At 48.7% G+C, this 16,586-nt stretch overlaps 1 protein-coding gene across 4 annotated transcripts in view; it reads right to left on the reverse strand.

Annotated features, from left to right (window-relative positions):
* The window catches only part of TBC1D8 (TBC1 domain family member 8), a 141,074-nt gene that overhangs the window by 24,330 nt on the left and 100,158 nt on the right, over positions 1-16,586 (reverse strand). For all 4 annotated transcript variants that reach the window (XM_027554702.1, XM_027554703.1, XM_027554706.1 and 1 more), the window contains 9 exons: positions 14,298-14,492; positions 13,215-13,382; positions 11,785-11,935; positions 10,304-10,518; positions 9,585-9,702; positions 6,301-6,586; positions 5,276-5,405; positions 5,035-5,133; positions 3,735-3,803 (listed from right to left, as the gene is read on the reverse strand). In XM_027554702.1, coding sequence (XP_027410503.1) covers positions 3,735-3,803; positions 5,035-5,133; positions 5,276-5,405; positions 6,301-6,586; positions 9,585-9,702; positions 10,304-10,518; positions 11,785-11,935; positions 13,215-13,382; positions 14,298-14,492 — 1,431 coding nt within the window. The remainder of the gene's footprint in view (positions 1-3,734; positions 3,804-5,034; positions 5,134-5,275; positions 5,406-6,300; positions 6,587-9,584; positions 9,703-10,303; positions 10,519-11,784; positions 11,936-13,214; positions 13,383-14,297; positions 14,493-16,586) is intronic.

Below are 16,586 nucleotides of genomic sequence, written 5' to 3' on the forward strand. Positions count from 1 at the left end.
CTTTGACTGTGTGGATCACAACAAACTGGGAAATTCTTAAAGAGATGCTAATATCAAACCACCTTACCTGCCTCCTGAGAAACCTGTATGCAGGTCAAAAAGCAATAGTTAGAACTGGACATGGAACAACAGATTGATTCAAAACTGGGAAAGGAGTATGACAAGGCTGTATATTGTCACCCTGCTTATTTAAGTTATATGCAGAGTAGTACATCATGAGAAATGCTGGAGTGGATGAAGCATAAACTGGCATCAAGATTGCTGGGAGAAATATCAATAACTTCAGATACACAGATGACACCACCGTTATGGCAGAAAGCGAAGACGAACTCTTGATGAAGGTGAAAGAAGAGAGTGAAAAAGTTGGCTTAAAACTCAACATTCAAAAAACTAAGATCAAGGCATCCAGCCCCATCACTTCATGACAAACAGACGGACAAACAATGGAAACAGTGAGAGACTATTTTTGGGGGCTCCGAAATCACTGCAGATGGTGACTGCAGCCATGAAATTAAAAGATGCTTGCTCCTTGGAAGAAAAGCTATGACAAACTTAGATAGCATATTAAAAAGCAGAGACATTACTTTGCCAACAAAGGTCTGTATAGTTAAAGCTATGGTTTTTCTAGTCATGTATACATGTGAGAATTAGACCATAAAGAAGGCTGAATGCCAAAGAATTAATGCTTTTGAAAGTGGAGTTGGAGAAGACTCTTGAGAGTCCCATGGACTGCAAAGGAGATCAAACCAGTCAATCCTAAAGGAAATCAATCCTGAATATTCATTGGAAGGACTGATGTTGAAGCTGAAGCTCCAATACTTCGGCCATCTGATGCGAAGAGCCAACTCATTAGAAAAGATCCTGATGCTGAGAAAGATTGAAGGCGGGAGGAGAAGGGAATGACAGAGGACGAGATGGTTGGATGACATCACTGACTCAATGGATAGGAGTTTGAGCAAGATTTGGCAGATGGTGAAGGACAGGGAAGTTTGGCGTGCTACGGTCCATGGGGTTGCAAAGAGTTGGATACGACTGAGCAACTGAATAACAAATGACATGATGGACGTTAACCTACTGTGAATCATTTTGCAATATATGTAATTCACTATGCTGTACCGCTTACACTCAATGCTGTAGGTCAATTATATCTCAATGAAACAGAAAAAAAAAGAACTGCATTCAGGCAAAAAAGAAAGATGACTTTAAATTCAGAATAAAAATGGATTTCACTAAGTACACACTGTTCATCTTTAATAGGAAAGAGTTTGTAAAAAAGACAGTCAGAGAAGACTGTTAACAAAGAGAACAGTCACACCTGTACATCCCAGGCTTAGGAAAGGACGCAGGGAAGTTAAGGCCACTCTTTAATCCTTAATGAGAATCTATCACATATTTATTCAACAATGTAAAGGTATCTCTTTGTGGCCCTTTCCTTGGGAAAATGAACCTCTGGTTCAAAAGACAAGAGACACATGCAAAATCCAACTAGGGAACCTTACATCTTGCAATGACCCAGAGGGATGGGAAGCGGAGGGTGGTGGGAGGGGGGTTCAGGATGGGGAACACATGTACACCTGTGGCGGATTCATGTCAATGTATGGCAAAACCAATACAATATTGTAAAGTAAATGGCCTCCAATTAAAATAAAACAAAAACAACAAAAAAACAAGCGTTAAGATATATGAAGTCAGAATGGATATATGTATGTATGTGTACGGTTGAGTCGCTCTGCTGTCCACCTGAAACTACAATATTGTTAATCAGCTATAAAATAAAATAAAAAGTTAAAGAAAAAGAGTACTCCCTAATAAACATCCTGAACACCAAAAAAATTAATTAATTAAATATATGAGGTCAGACTACAAAAGCCAAGGAAATTCAGAGAAGGTCAGGAGCAAGAGCTGAGGGGGGGGCAGCCTGCGGGTTGTTCTGCGGGGCGTGAGGACGACCCTGGTGCACACGGGCGGTGCCTCAGGTTGTGCCACAGCACGAGACACCACGCTTATGACGCTGTCTCACTGAAATTCCTTTTGGAAGTGTTATCTTGAAATTGGCGTTGTAGTCACAGTTAACATTTGTAGTCAGCCCTACACAAATTAAGGGCTGCAGAGCTAACAACAAATACGAAAATAAATTTCACCCACATCGTTCACAGAAAAGATAGAAATAGGAAACAGGAAATGGCTGGCTGTCTTCTTTAAATACTCCTTGTATGAAAGTTTAATAGTATGGTTAGTACTTAATGCCGTTCATGGTGAACTTAAAGCAATCTTTTAAGTTACATAAGTTCAGATGTCCGACGTGTCTTATTCTCCCAAATTGAGAACAGTCAGCCCTAAAGAAATTAGACTCTTCACGCTAAATATCACCTTGGTTTACCTGCTATTGTGTTTCTAGTATTCACTGTTTTACTTGACACAGAGAGGTGGGGCATGGGACACCAAGTCACCTTTGACTCTGTATTTTCTCTTCATGCAACAGAGAAAAGTATACAACTTGAAAACCAGTGATGTTTACAGGAGTCCTCATCACACGTCCTGCTGACGAGGGGTGAGGAGTGCCAGCAGCTGACTGAGCAGCCACGCACGTCAGTGACCGCAGCAGGCAGTGACGCAACGGCCACAGGAGGGCCAGACGGCTCTGTGGCTCCACTCAGAGCCTACACGCTGCTCGGGACTATTTCAAGTACACGGCAATTCAAGTTCAGAGGAACCAAGGGCTCAGAGTCCCCACCCGAAGAGCTCCAGTGGGCAGACTCCTCTGGGTCTGCCACTGCTCTGCTGGCCGGCGCTCTGCTCCTCTCCCCTTCACCGCTGAAGGTGTCAGGAGTGGGTCCACTGTCTGCCTCTCTTCCCCATTTCTACTGACTGTTTCGATCAAGAAAATTTCTAGGAAGGCACTTGAAAATGGTCTTTGCAGGATGATGTAAGTAGCAAGAGCTGGGAATCCACCTAAATACCCAAATATTCAAAATACAGTTTACTGTATTAAGTACTGGGGCTTCCCTAGTGGCTCAGATGGTAAAGAATCTGCCTGCAATGGGGGAGACCCAGGTTCGATCCCTGGGTCTGGAAGATCCCCTGGAAAAGGGAATGGCCACCAACTATTAAGCATTACCAACAGGACAAGTTGTAAACTGATTTAAAAATAATATCATATGGCAACATGAAAAAGTATTAATAACAGCATCAAGGAAAACAGAACATAAATAAGCATCCAGACCAGCCCCACAAACCAAAAAATATGTATACACATCTTGTAGGTGGTGTTATGAGTAAAACGTACGTGAGGTGATACAGGAAACTATATTCAATACCTTGTAATAATCTATAATGAAAAAATACAGTATGTGTATAACTGAATCACTGTGCTATACACCAGAATCAAAGACAACATTGTATATCAACTATACTTCAACTTAAAAAATAACAACAGGAAAAAAATGGATATAAGGAGACAGTTTAGTAAGAATCACTGTGTGTCCACGGCTGACTGGGAACTGCTGTTGGGCAGTGTGGGGTGCGTCCCCGTCACTGAGGGCCTCTGGGCCGAGCGCAGCAGCATTCATGCACGGGCTCAGCAGGTACCGTCAAGCCAGAGCCGGCTGGCAGGGGCCGCCCCAGCCTCGCTGCACTCAGCAGGCCCATGCTGGCCCTTCCCCGCCACAGGTGGGCAGCCTCGGCTGCGGCCTGACTCAGGGTCTGTCGCTTCCTTACCCCCCAGAGTCTCCTACCTTGAATAAATCGTAGAGCTCCTCCAGGTCTTCAGGAAGGACAGAGACTTCTGGGATAACGACGCGGAGCTGGAGGAAAGAACAAACAGGCATGGAGTGAATGCTCTGCCTGCCCTGGAGGATCAGGGGTCAAGAAGGCGCGTCCCACTGGAGTGGACGCTGGGCGCCCAGATCATCCAGAGATGGCTTTATGGAGACTTTCTCAGGGCTTCATCCTCAACCTTTCTCATTCACACATCAAAGACTCAGGACAAGCATTTAAATACTTGCAAAGGACCAAACACTAGCAAGGCTAGAGCTTGGGTGGCAAGTTCCTGCAGCATAACCACCAGCACTATAGGCCTGGACTTCCCTGGTGGTCCAGTGGTTAAGAGTCAGCCTGCCAGTGCTGGGGACAAAGGTTCGATCCCTGGTCTGGGAAGATCCCCACAGGCCACAGAGCAGCTAAGCCCGCATGCCGCAACCACGGAAGCCCGTGCACCCTAGAGCCTGTGCTCCACAGTGAGAGACATCATAGCAATGAGAAGCCCTTGAACCACAACTGGAGAGGCGCCCCCACTCATCACAGCTAGAGAAAAGCCCACGCAGCAGTGCAGAGCCAGCTCAGCCAAAAATAAATGAATAATACATAGATTTTTTTTTAATTATGTGCACTTAGTCCTGTCTGACTCTCTGTGACCTCACAGACTGTAACCTGCCAGGCTCCTCTGTCCATGGGGATTTCCTGGCAAGAATAAATATTGGAGTGGTGTGCCACTTCCTACGCCAGAAGTAGTGGCCCCTAAAAAAAAAAGACTGCAGGCTCTGGGCACCGGGCAACTTCTATATTGTCCCTTATTTAACCCCACACGATGAGTGTTGTTATCCTCATTTTACAACCAGGGAGACAGAGGCTCACAGTAGCTAACTTCCTCAGAATCTGTCTGACTCTAAAACTAAATCCACGCTGTTTCTTCACTAGCTCACCGCTGTCAAGCTGTCGTTAGTTGCTCAGCTGTAACCGACTCTTTGTGACCCCAGGGACTGGAGCCCCCCAGACTCCTCTGTCCATGGGATTTCCCAGGCAAGAATACTGGAGTGGGTTGCCTTTGCCTTTTCCAGGGCATCTTCCTGACCCAGGTATCGAACCCAGGTCCCCTGCATTGTAAGCAGAATCTTTACCATCTGAACCACTTAGTTGTTAATTTAATGCAAAAAAAACACAAAAGCTGTCACTCTCCTGTCAGGAGGCAGCAGGAGGCCCAGCTCGGGTCAGCGCCCAGCCGCTGGGAGCTGTGGTCCGGAGGCGGCCTCTACTCACCACGTTCTGCTTCGTGGTGTCCTCGTGGCCCTGGAGGACTCGGATCCTGTGCCTGCAGCGCATGTGCTCGATCTGAGCCACAGACTGGTCCCCAAATTTCTGCAGGGGAGAGAGGGAGCACTTGCTCACAGAATCCTCTCTGCATCCAGACAGCAGACAAGCAGCAGCCCCCAACACCTCCCTGGAAGTTCACCTCCCGAGAGACCTGGGGCAGGGACAGGCGGGGACGGGGCCCAGGTACCTCGTAGGAGTCCCGGATCAGGTCTGCGATGTCGGTCACAGGACACGGCTCCTGGTCGTCAGAGAAGAAGGCGTGGTGGCTGCCAATCGGGGGTCCCGGGCTGTCCTCGTTCTTGACGTGGTCCAGAAACCTGGGCACATGAGACACCAGGGAAGCACAGGATTACCATCCCCTCCCCAACCTGGGCACCTCGCAGCCCCCACCGCCTTCACAGGGGCCCAGACGTGGGCAGCAACTGTCAAACTGGCTCCTCTGTCTCCAGTCACTGTGAAAGGCCAGGCCGCTATAGCTACACTCATTCTAGAGAAAAGGAGAAACGAACACGAAGACGGACATGGTGCCCCTGGAGCCGTAGGAAGTTTTCCTAGGTCTCTGACACTCTGGCTTCCCTGGTGGCTCGGACAGTGAAGAATCTGCCTGCAATGTGACACACCCAGGTTTCAATCCCTGGGTCGGGAAGATCCCCTGGAGAAGGGAATGGCAACCTGCTCCAGTATTCTTGCTTGGGAAATCCCATGGACAGAGTCTGGTGGGCTACAGTCCACGGGGTCGCAAAGAGTAGGACATGACTAAGCGACTAACACTTTCACTTTTTTGACTCTCCAGTGATGTAAATACTGTGTTTCCACAGTATTCTGAACAGGAACTTGTCATTTATCAGCCAGCTTGCCCTCAGTTCCACACATCCCCGGGCTAGCGGGCTTTGCCTTCACTGCAACACACCCGTTTCTGTGCACAAAACGTCCACATCCCCCAGGTGGCTTCCTAAGGCCCATGTTTCCCTGCCCGCCTGCCCTCCTTCCGTTCAAGGTCACTGGAGGTCCATCTAGACTTAGGACACTTGAACCTGTTCAGAGAAAGACAGCAGTACCCTCACCTTCCTGCCTCTTGGTGGACAGGAGCGAGGGAAGGTGGCTAGGATGACAAGGTCGCCGATGGCTTGGCCACAGGGGACCACAAGGTGGCAGAGTGGAGGGGAGCCCCACAGTGACAGCCCAGTCCAGCCACAGGGCTCCCTGCCTCACCTGCTGAGGACCATGAAGGCCTGGCTGTCATCCTTGCTGCTGCACAGGCCCTCGGCAGTGGCCTCCAACACAGCCAGTCCCAGCTGGAAGATGGCCTTGATGCCATCGTAGAAGAAGCAGTCGACCACGTTCACGGCACTCTCCAGGGGCATGATGCTGAGGAAGAGCGTGAGGAACCAGGACAGGGAGATGGACGCCAGGGCCGAGAGGTCGTGCATGTGCTCCGCCAGCTCAGGGAGCTGCTCCTTGATGAGCTCCTCGAAGACGGACTGGTCCACCTGGGCCCCTGGGGAAGGAGCCACGGAGACTGGCTGCAGAGGGAGTCACTCCCTCTCAGATTAGAGCTGCTCTGAGATACACAGAACCATGACACAGGATGGGAGTCCAGGAAAGGACTCACACTTGGTTCACTGACTTCTGATGTTTGGACCAAGGTGATTCAATGGGGGAAGGATAGTATTTTCATCTGGCATTTTCAAAAACAGTGCTCCTATCTACAACAGCTAGGATATGGAAGCAAACTAGATGTCCATCAAAGTATGAATGGATAAAGAAGCTGTGGTACATGTATACAATGAATATTACTCAGCCATAAAAAGGAACACATTTGAGTCAGTCCTAATGAGGTGGATGAGCCTAGAGTCGATTATACAGAGTAAGTCAGAAAGAGAAAAACAAATATTGTATATTAATGCATATATACAGAATCTAGAAAGATGGTTCTGATGAGCCTATTTACAGGGCAGCAGTGGAGACCCAGACACAGAAAACAGACTTACGGACGCAGTTGGGGAAGGAGAGGAAGAGACGAAAGGAGAGAGTAGCCTTGAAACATATACACTACCATATATAAAACAGAGAGCAGGTGGGAATTTGCTATATGACTCAGGGAGCCCAACTGGTGCTCTCTGACACCCTAGAGGGGTAGGATTGGGTGGGAGGCAGGAGGGAGGTTCAGGAGGGAAGGGACATATGTATACCTGTGGCTGATTCATGCTGATGTATGGCAGAAACCAACACAATATTGTAAACCAATTACCCTTCAATTATAAATAAAACAGTGCTGAATCAAGTGCCCACCTACGTGGGCGGGGGAGGGGGAAGGGACCCTCTTCCTACCTCAAACCATTCAGAAAAATACCTATGAAATGTGTCATGGACTTAGGTATAAAAGCTAATGCTGAAAAAACATCTAAAAGAAAATACAGGCAAAAGGCTAAAATTTCTTAGGACACAAAAGCATTAACCATAGAAAAATTATGAATTGGATTTCATCAAAATTAAAGACTGGTATTCTTCAAAAGAGACCATTCATAAAATGAAAATGCAAACTTCAAACTCAGAGAAAATATTTGTGGCAACTATATCTGACAAAGGTTTTGTAATCAAAAATAAAGAACTGAAGCAACTCGATAATAAGAAATCAATAAACAAATCTTTAAACAAAAAAAAAGCAAAAGATTTGTACATTTCTAAAGTGACAAATGGCCAATAAGCACAGAAAAATAGGTTCAACATCATTAACAATGATTAGAGAAATGGAAATTAAAATCACCACGATATACCACTCTAACCCACCAGAATGGCTAAAATTAAAAAGACATAAAATTCCAAGTATAAACAGGGATATGGAGCAACTGGAACTCCCATGCGTTGCTGGTATGAGATAATGTGAATACGTTTTGTCCATTTTGGAAAACTGACAGTTTCTTATAAAGTTAAGCATATATCTAACCGTGACCCAGGAATTCTACTCCTGGGTAAATCCTAAGAAAAGTGTCAATATATATTCCAAAAAGACTTATACTCGGATGTTCCCTGGGACTTATAAGAAGAAACTGGAAACTCCGATGACTGGGATGAAAGAATCATGGTGTGAACGCACCATGAAATGGCACGCGGCAATGAAAAGGACCTGCTGATGCACCAACAGTATCTTGAGCGAAGGAAGTCAGAACATTCTCTACTATTACATTTATTCCAAGTTCAAGAACAAGCCAAGTAAACCTGTGGTGACAGAAATCAGTACCAGGTGTTGTGTGTGGCAGGGAACTCTGTGGGTTGTAGAAACGTTCCCTGCATTGGGGTGGTGGTCACATTATCATGGAGGGTCTACTGCTCACTGCTGACTACCATCTGTCACATCACCCAGTGAGGGCTTGGACAGCAGGCCCCCCAGTGACCTCGAGGTTCTGGTTACTCCTTGCTGCTCTGTACAACATTAAGTACCTCCTTTGAAATGAACGGAAGAGGGTAGCAAACCAATTAGCCACCCAAACACAGGAAGGGGGCCAGGGGAGAAGTCAAAGGCCACCTCCTTCCCAGCCAGACCTCCCTCCCTCCTGGTGGTCATCATATTCCCTCAGTTTTTAGATCTCAGTCTTCAAGCCTCTTCTTCTTGCCTTGTCCCTACATCCAGTCCTTTGCCAAATTCCATCTCACACCGCTTCTTCTGTTTCTAATGCCACGGCTGCCACCCTAAGTTTAGGCCATTCCCATCTCTCATTCTGGATTACTATACGGTGTCCCTAAGAGTATCGCCTGGCCAGAGCAATTTCCGTGTCATTTTCTCCACGAGGAGGTAGCTGGATCACAGAGAGGGTGCAAATTCAAATCTCAAGCACACGAAGGTCAGCAGCGCACATGCCTGGGCACTGAGGGGTCACACACAGGTTTGCCCAGAGCCCGGGCAGTCACAGCTGCCCTTTCTTACAATCAGCCTGGATAAGTGAGGAGCTCTCCTCCTCTGCCCTTGATGTCGGGCCTCAAGGGTCTCCATTATTGCTCTACTCCCTCCATCTACTATCTGCAAGCTCCCTGGGGACCAAGAATGAGCCCTCCTCTCTTTCCAGGCCTCAGCATCAGCAAAAAACCTCTGTGGTTTTCACTTTTGGACTTGCTTTTTGAACCTAGGGATTTTTCTTTCCTTAAGTTCAGCTATCCATATAAAATAATTTTTCTTTATCCAAAAATCTGTAAGAGGGGACTTCCCAGGGATCCAGTGGTTAAGACTCTGTGCTCCCACTGCAGGAGGCATGGGTTTGATTCCTGGTCAGAGAACTAAGATACCTCATGCCACACAGCACAGCCAAAAAGAAAAAAAAATCTGTAAGAGTTTGTGGCAAAGAAGCAGTTGGGTTACCACATTCCACCCTTTTGCCAAAACTGTGCAGAGAGTTACATCAGTTAGTTTTGAAGATTCAAGAGTCAGACGGTGCTGGTGCAGAGACCAGCCGAGTCTCTGTATAACCACCCCGAGGGACAGAGGGGAAGGGAGCAGTTACCAATGACTCGGTGGTTGAAGTAGTCGGGCAGCATCCGCTCACACACAGCCACCAGCAGCCAGAAGGCTTCCTCCTCCTTAGCATACAGCAGCAGAACGGAGGTCAGGATGTTCATGGACTGCTCAGGGGATTCACAGGGGAGCGGACAATTACTGACCAGGTCACGTGTACCACACAGACATTCAACAACACACAAGCCCAAGGGATCCACAGAAGTCCAGACTACACAGATGAGAGATGCAGTATACCCAGCCAATCAAGACTGATCTGGAATGACCACAGTTATCAACGTGGGCCTCACAAGACCTGCTGGGCTGAATCATCAGCCACTGCTTTGTCCCTGGCCCCCAGGGAGTGATGCTGGGCTGGGCTGTGGAGCACGCCTTAGGCTCAGAACCCAACCCCACTAATCTCTGTGTCTATGTTCAGATTTAAAAATAATCCTGATGACTTCTGTACAGTTTAGAGATAGGACCCTCCAGAGCAGCTCCTGCAGTGGAGGCTGGGAGGCCATGAAGGCCGAATGGCCTCCTGAGGACAGGGGCCAGCTCATGCCACACTCTCCTGGGCACTGGGTAACACTCCTCCCACATCATCAGCTTGTCTGACTCCACGAGGCCGATTGCCTCCACAGGACAGTCCTTGGTACAGATGGCTAAGAACATGGCACCCGAGGCCTGGGTGGTTGGTCTGGGATGGCCCTGCAGCGCCCAGCTCACCTGGCAGTACCCGATCTTGGGGTTCCTGTGGGCATAGGCCGTCAGGACTCTCCTCAACGCTGCGATGCCCGTTTCGTTTTGGAAGGCGGGGTGCTCCGGCAAGGAACGGTGCAGGTCCCGCTCTATCTCCTCCGTCACCAGGCAACACTTTCCCATGGACTCCTCCACCAGGTTGCCGTAGTAACCCGGATGCGCGGCAAGGTCCGTGACGGCATCTGGTGATTTACAAGTAACATTTCAATGTTAGGTGGCGGCCTGGATGGGAGGGGAGTCTGGGAGAGAATGGATACGCGTCTGTATGGCCGAGTCCCTTTGCTGTTCAACTGAAACTCTCACAACACTGTTAATCGGCTCTTCTCCAATATGGGGCTGATTTCTGGGAGAGAGTCCACACGGGGAGGGGCCGGTCCTGTCGGAGGACCTCAGTGGGGTCTCACTATCTAAGCAACACAAAATAGTTAAGACCACACATGACCAAAAGGAACTTCACTTCTGCTAAAAACAAAAAGGAAAGGAAAAATGAAGTAATATGGCTTTTCTAAGAATAACCTTACAGAGAGAGGGGGAGAAGAGCTCATGCTAAAAATAGCTTTATACTAATATATTTATAATCAGTTGTATTCCTCAGTTACAGATGTATGTATGTGGCCTATCTGCCGCAACGAGAGAAAGCCTGTGTGCACCAATGAAGACCCAGTGCAACCAAAAATAAAGTACAAATTAATTTTTAAAAAAGCTATGGAGCACATGTTCTGTGGAGCACACGAGGACGCCCGTAAGGCTCCCAGAAGGGTCTCCGAGGAAGGTGGAGCCCTGGCCGCTATCCCCTCAGCACCACGAAAGGAGCAGCAGTCACACCCTGGACCGCAGGGCCCTCCCTTCCTGCTGGTCGGCCCCCGTTCCTTCACCGAGTGGCACCACACGGCTCACAGAAGATGCCTCTGGAGACCTGGGCCCCAGGCTCAGCCCATCCACCGGCAAGCGTCAGATGAGAGATGCCCCAAAGCAGCAGAGGGAGAGTCCCAGATCCAGCAAAGCAGGAGGAAGATGCGGGCAGGCTCTGTGTGCATTCCCCGCAGCGGGGGCACAGGAGGAAGTGTCCCCAGAGGGAGTTATTGTAAAGCACACAAGTGAACGACTTCTGAAGACGTTTTCAGGTCTCCAGACATCTAGACACTGCATGTCCAGGGGGTTCTGAATAGAATTCTGAGGACAATGAAGAGACTCATAAAATCACGGCTGAAGGGGAGGCAATCCCTCTGCCAGACCTCACGCTGACCAGGGACCCCAGAGCCCAGAGGTTGCTGCAGCCTGGCCCACAGTCCACACAGGAAGGTCCCAAGGTCCCAGCCGGGCATATCACAGGCCGAGAGGACCCGTCTGCATGCACACACACACACACACACACACTCCCCACCCCTCCTCTCAGGTCAGGGCCTCCAGAAATAAAAGCTGGGCCTGGAGACCCCGGAAACCCTCACCTGAGAAAAGAAGCCAGAGTCTGCCGCGCAGGGACTCGGGGATCCCCATGGCCACCAGCTTCCGGATCTTCTCTGTGCGGAACATGCACACTGTTCTGCCGTACTCCGCAAAGTGGTCGTTCCAGAGGCTCACCTTGATCTGTTCCCTGGACTGGAAGCGGAAACACGCTCGGTGTATGAAGACTCACCGTCCACAGCCCGTCACAGAGGGTGCTCCCTCAGCTGAGAGAGGACCCACCTGCGGCAGGCAATTCGCTGGGCAGACACCTCTGAACGCCCAGCAGCATGCAGGATGTAAAGGTCACTAGCCCGTCAGGAATTCAGAGCCCCGTGGGAGACCTGACATGAATAAAATGCCATTTCCTTGGCAAAGTTGACAGTAAGAATGTGCTCATCTGAACTACTACGGGAACGCAAAGCCGATGGAGGGTGGGGCGGGGTGAGGATGGGGAAGCCTCTCAGGATGTCCATGCCAAACCAGTTTCTGAAACAGGTCAGCTCAGAGGGCAGAGGGGAGCCAGGGGCTCTCATAATTTGCCTGGAACTTCCTGACAGCCAGAGGAAAAATTGCCAACTGGAAAAAAAATGACATTGTTCTCAGTAGCAGAGATGAGAAGGAGACGATGTCTCTAGGCAACTGGAAGTCTCTTCAAACTATGAATTTTGAAAATTCTTTAGAATTCCTAGCTGGCAGGAATGTTTCCGTGCCTTTTAAACAAGAAGTTTATGTATGCTCTTAATTATCTGTATTCTCCAGTCATGGGAGAGGTGCACACATATAGTCAATATTCTTATTTGTTGAAACAATGAGCATTCAGTGAGCATCTCTGAACAGCACATCAGAAGGCTGCACCCTGAATAAATAAAGCTAACAATCCGTGATACATGAGCCATTAAGCGGCTAAGGGGCAGATACCCTGTTCACAGCCACCCTGGTACTGGCAGTGCCCACACAGCGTGCCTCCTGCCAGGGCACCATCTCATAGCTCGGCTTCTAGTCTATTTACCACTCAAGCACTGCCCACAGAGTCTCCCTGCAGAGGAGAAAACAATCACAAGTGTAACCAAGGTATTTTTAGTTTAGTAAAACTAGAAAACAGCCAGGGGCCAAAAAAGAAGCGCTGTACCAGGAGTCCCGCTGATGCCACTGCATAAAAGGAGGCAGACTTGTTCTGCACCTGGAGACCCCACAAGGAGAGCACGGATAGATGCTCCCTGAAGGGCAGGTGGAAAGTCACTGCCCCCCAACGTCCCACCACATCCTCCACCCACCCGGAAGTGTGCAGGCCACTGGCATCTCTGCCCTCTTCCACTTTTTGCCAATGAGGTGCCCAGGGTTGCCTAGTAACCTGTGTCAGGCCCACCCCAGGAGGGGCCTGGAAGCCACGCCCCACCACCTCCATGTGTGAGGGTGGAGCCACGTCACTCACCAATCCCGAGTCCGGGCTCTGGCTGCCCGACTGCCTGAAAGCCTCGGGGTGCATCCGTGGGCTCGTTTCTTTCTCCCTTTCCTCGCTATTTTGCGAAGACACCATCTCAAGACCCCCAAACCTGTGGCTGCCACTGCACAAGCTTGTTGAATGAAACACGGGTGAGGTCTGCATGGGAAGGAAAAGAAAGAATGACAAAAAGAGAAAGTCCCTGCTTTAGTTACGGGGCAGTCTTTGTCTTTGGATGTGTGAGTATAATAAACATGCCTATCTGCCTGGGACTTACGAGAAAGGCAGTCTAACACTACACCCAACGGAGCTGATCCTCAGGAAGGAGCGTGGTCCACGGGGCTTTCCCAGCACCGCTGCTCCCTGGCTCACAGAACATGGCCCCGCGCGGGGCCAGGAAGGAAACATCGCACCCTTAGCATCTAGACCTGAGGATGGGCGTCTGGAGAGAGCGGCTCTAGGGAACTGAGAGACTTCCTCTCCTTTCCTCCTGTCACTACTCAGATGAAAAGAGGTCCAAAAACAAGGAGGACGGGTGTGAAAGAATCAGGGACTAGGTGCAGCAGATCTGGATCTCCCGTGGCAGCTGTCCAGTCTTAAAGACAGTGAATCATCTCTTTGCGCAACTTACACCTGCCCCCAAATACTATAACATCATCCCCTCCAACCTCAGGGGGATGAGGGCACTGACCTCTCTAATAAAGAGGGTGTCCACTCACCTATGTGTTGATTCCCCACCAAACCCTCCAACCACTGAGAAGATGGCCTGTTGATCCCTGACACCTGAGTGTACCCCATCAACCCCTCTAACCTGTGAGCCCCATTAGCCCCTCCAACCTGTAAGTGAGTCCCCTTCAACCCCCTCTAACCTTGCCATACCCACTCAGGACACCCAGCGCATTACAGATGGTATCAGATTGTCTGCTACCCAGGTCCAGCATCACTGACGTTTTTCTGGTACCCAAGTAGGTCATTGTTACATGCACTCCCCTTTGAAGACATCTGCCCTACAGGTGCTGGGGGAAAAAAAGGGATTTTCCATTTACAGACTCCTGCTGTCTCCAGAGATCATACCAGCTCCTCATCCAGGGTGGTGTCATAGTGCACAGGGTGGTCGGCATGCACCAGCTTCAGTCTCGCCAGCAGACCCTCCACCAGGCTGTCACGATCTCTGAGCTCAATGAACTGGAAGGCCATCTTGCTCCGGATGCTGACGATGATGGGGTTTGGCAGCAGACTCGTGTCCTCCATTTTCTCGATGCTCACAACCTGTTGCAGACAGTCACACGCACAGAGGCACAGCAAGAGAGAAGAGGGGCAGGAGTTCAATTGCAGATTCAGGAAACAGAGAGAGAAGGACAAACCCAATAACTGCAATAAGGAACCAGTACAAAGTTAGAAAGTATGGGATGTGGTGTATTTACAACAGCCCAAAGTGGGAGCAAGTCAAGTGCCCCTGGCTGGATTAACAGACGAGAACAAAACCAAAACATGGGTCTACACACAGTGGGACATTATTCAGTCTTAAAAGGCATGGATATTCTTTTTTTTTTTTGCCAAACCATGTTGCATACAAGATCTTAGTTCCCTGACCAGGGCTTGAACCTGTGTCCCCTGCATTGACAAGCAGATTCTTAACCACTGGACCCAGGAAGTCCCAGAAAGGATGGATATTCTGACAGGTGCTGCAATATGGATTCACCTTGAGGACGTTCTGCTAAGTGATACAGCCAGTCACAAAATGACAAATTTTGTAGGATTTCACTGATACAAGAGACCTACAGGGGTCAGGGCTTCCCAGGTACCTCAGTGGTAATGAATCCACCTGTCAATGCAGGAGACATAAGAGATGCAGATATGATCCCTAGGTCAGGAAGATTCCCTGGAGGAGGAAATGGCAACCTATTCCAGTATTCTTGGCTAGAGAATTCCATGGTCACAGGAACCTGGTGGGCTGTAGTCCATAGGGTCACAAAGAGTTGGACATGACTGAGCACAGAAGAGTCAGGATTCATAGAGGCAGAAAGGACGGTGGTGGATGCCTAGGGCTGAAGGAGGGGGATTTGGGGTGCTATTGTTTAATGGGGACAGGGTGTCAGTTTGGAAAGATGAAAAAATTCTGGTGATGGTTGCACAAAACGTGAATGTACCTAATACCACTGAACCACAACACTTAAAAATAGTTAAAATGGTATGTATGTATATGTTCAGTTCAGTTGCTCACTCATGTCCGACTCTTTGTGACCCCATGGACTGCAGCATGCCAGGCCTCCCTGCCTATCACCAACTCCCAGAGATTATTCAAACTCATGTCCATTGAGTCGGTGATGCCATTCAACCATCTCATCCTCTGTCATCCCCTTCTCCTCCTGCCCCCAATCCCTCCCAGCATCAGGGTCTTTTCCAATGAGTCAACTCTTTGCATCAGGTGGCCAAAGTATTGGAGTTTCAGCTTCAGCATCAGTCCTTCCAATGAATATTCAGGACTGATTTCCTTTAGGATGGACTGGTTGGATCTCCTTGCAGTCCAAGGGACTCTCAAGAGTCTTCTCCAACACCACAGCTCAAAAGCATCAACTCTTCAGTGCTCAGCTTTCTTTATAGTCCAGCTCTCACGTCCATACATAACCACTGGAAAAACCATAGCCCTGACTAGATGGACCTTTGTTGGCAAAGTAATGTCTCTGCTTTTTAATATGCTGTCTAGGTTGGTCATAACTTTTCTTCCAAGGAGCAAGCGTCTTCTAATTTCATGGCTGCAGTCACCATCTGCAGTGATTTGGGAGCCCCAAAAAATAAAGTCAGCCACTGTTTCCCCATCTATTTCCCATGAAGTGATGGGACCAGATGCCATGATCTTAGTTTTCTGAACTTTGAGCTTTAAGCCAACTTTTTCACTCTCCTCTTTCACCTTCATCCAGAGGCTCTTTAGTTCTTCTTTGCTTTCTGGCATAAGGGTGGTGTCATCTGCATATCTGAGGTTATTGATAACTCTCCCGGCAATCTTGATTCCAGCTTGTGCTTCATCCAGCCCAGCGTTTCTCATGATGTACTCTGCATATAAATTAAATAAACAGGGTGACAATATACAGCCTTGACGTACTCCTTTCCCAATTTGGAGCCAGTCCATCGTTTCTTATCCAGTTCTAACTGTTGCTTCCGGACCTGCATACAAATTTCTCAAGAGGCAGGTCAGGTGGTCTGGTATTCCTATCTCTTTAAGAATGGGAATACTCTTCCACATTTGTGGTGATCCATACAGTCAAAGGCTTTGGCATAGTCAATAAAGCAGAAATAGATGTTTTTCTGGAACTCTCTTGCTTTTTTGATGATCCAGCGGATGTTGGCCATTTGATCTCTGGT

Source organism: Bos indicus x Bos taurus, chromosome 11, assembly GCF_003369695.1.
Source record: "Bos indicus x Bos taurus breed Angus x Brahman F1 hybrid chromosome 11, Bos_hybrid_MaternalHap_v2.0, whole genome shotgun sequence".
Lineage (NCBI taxonomy): Eukaryota > Metazoa > Chordata > Mammalia > Artiodactyla > Bovidae > Bos > Bos indicus x Bos taurus.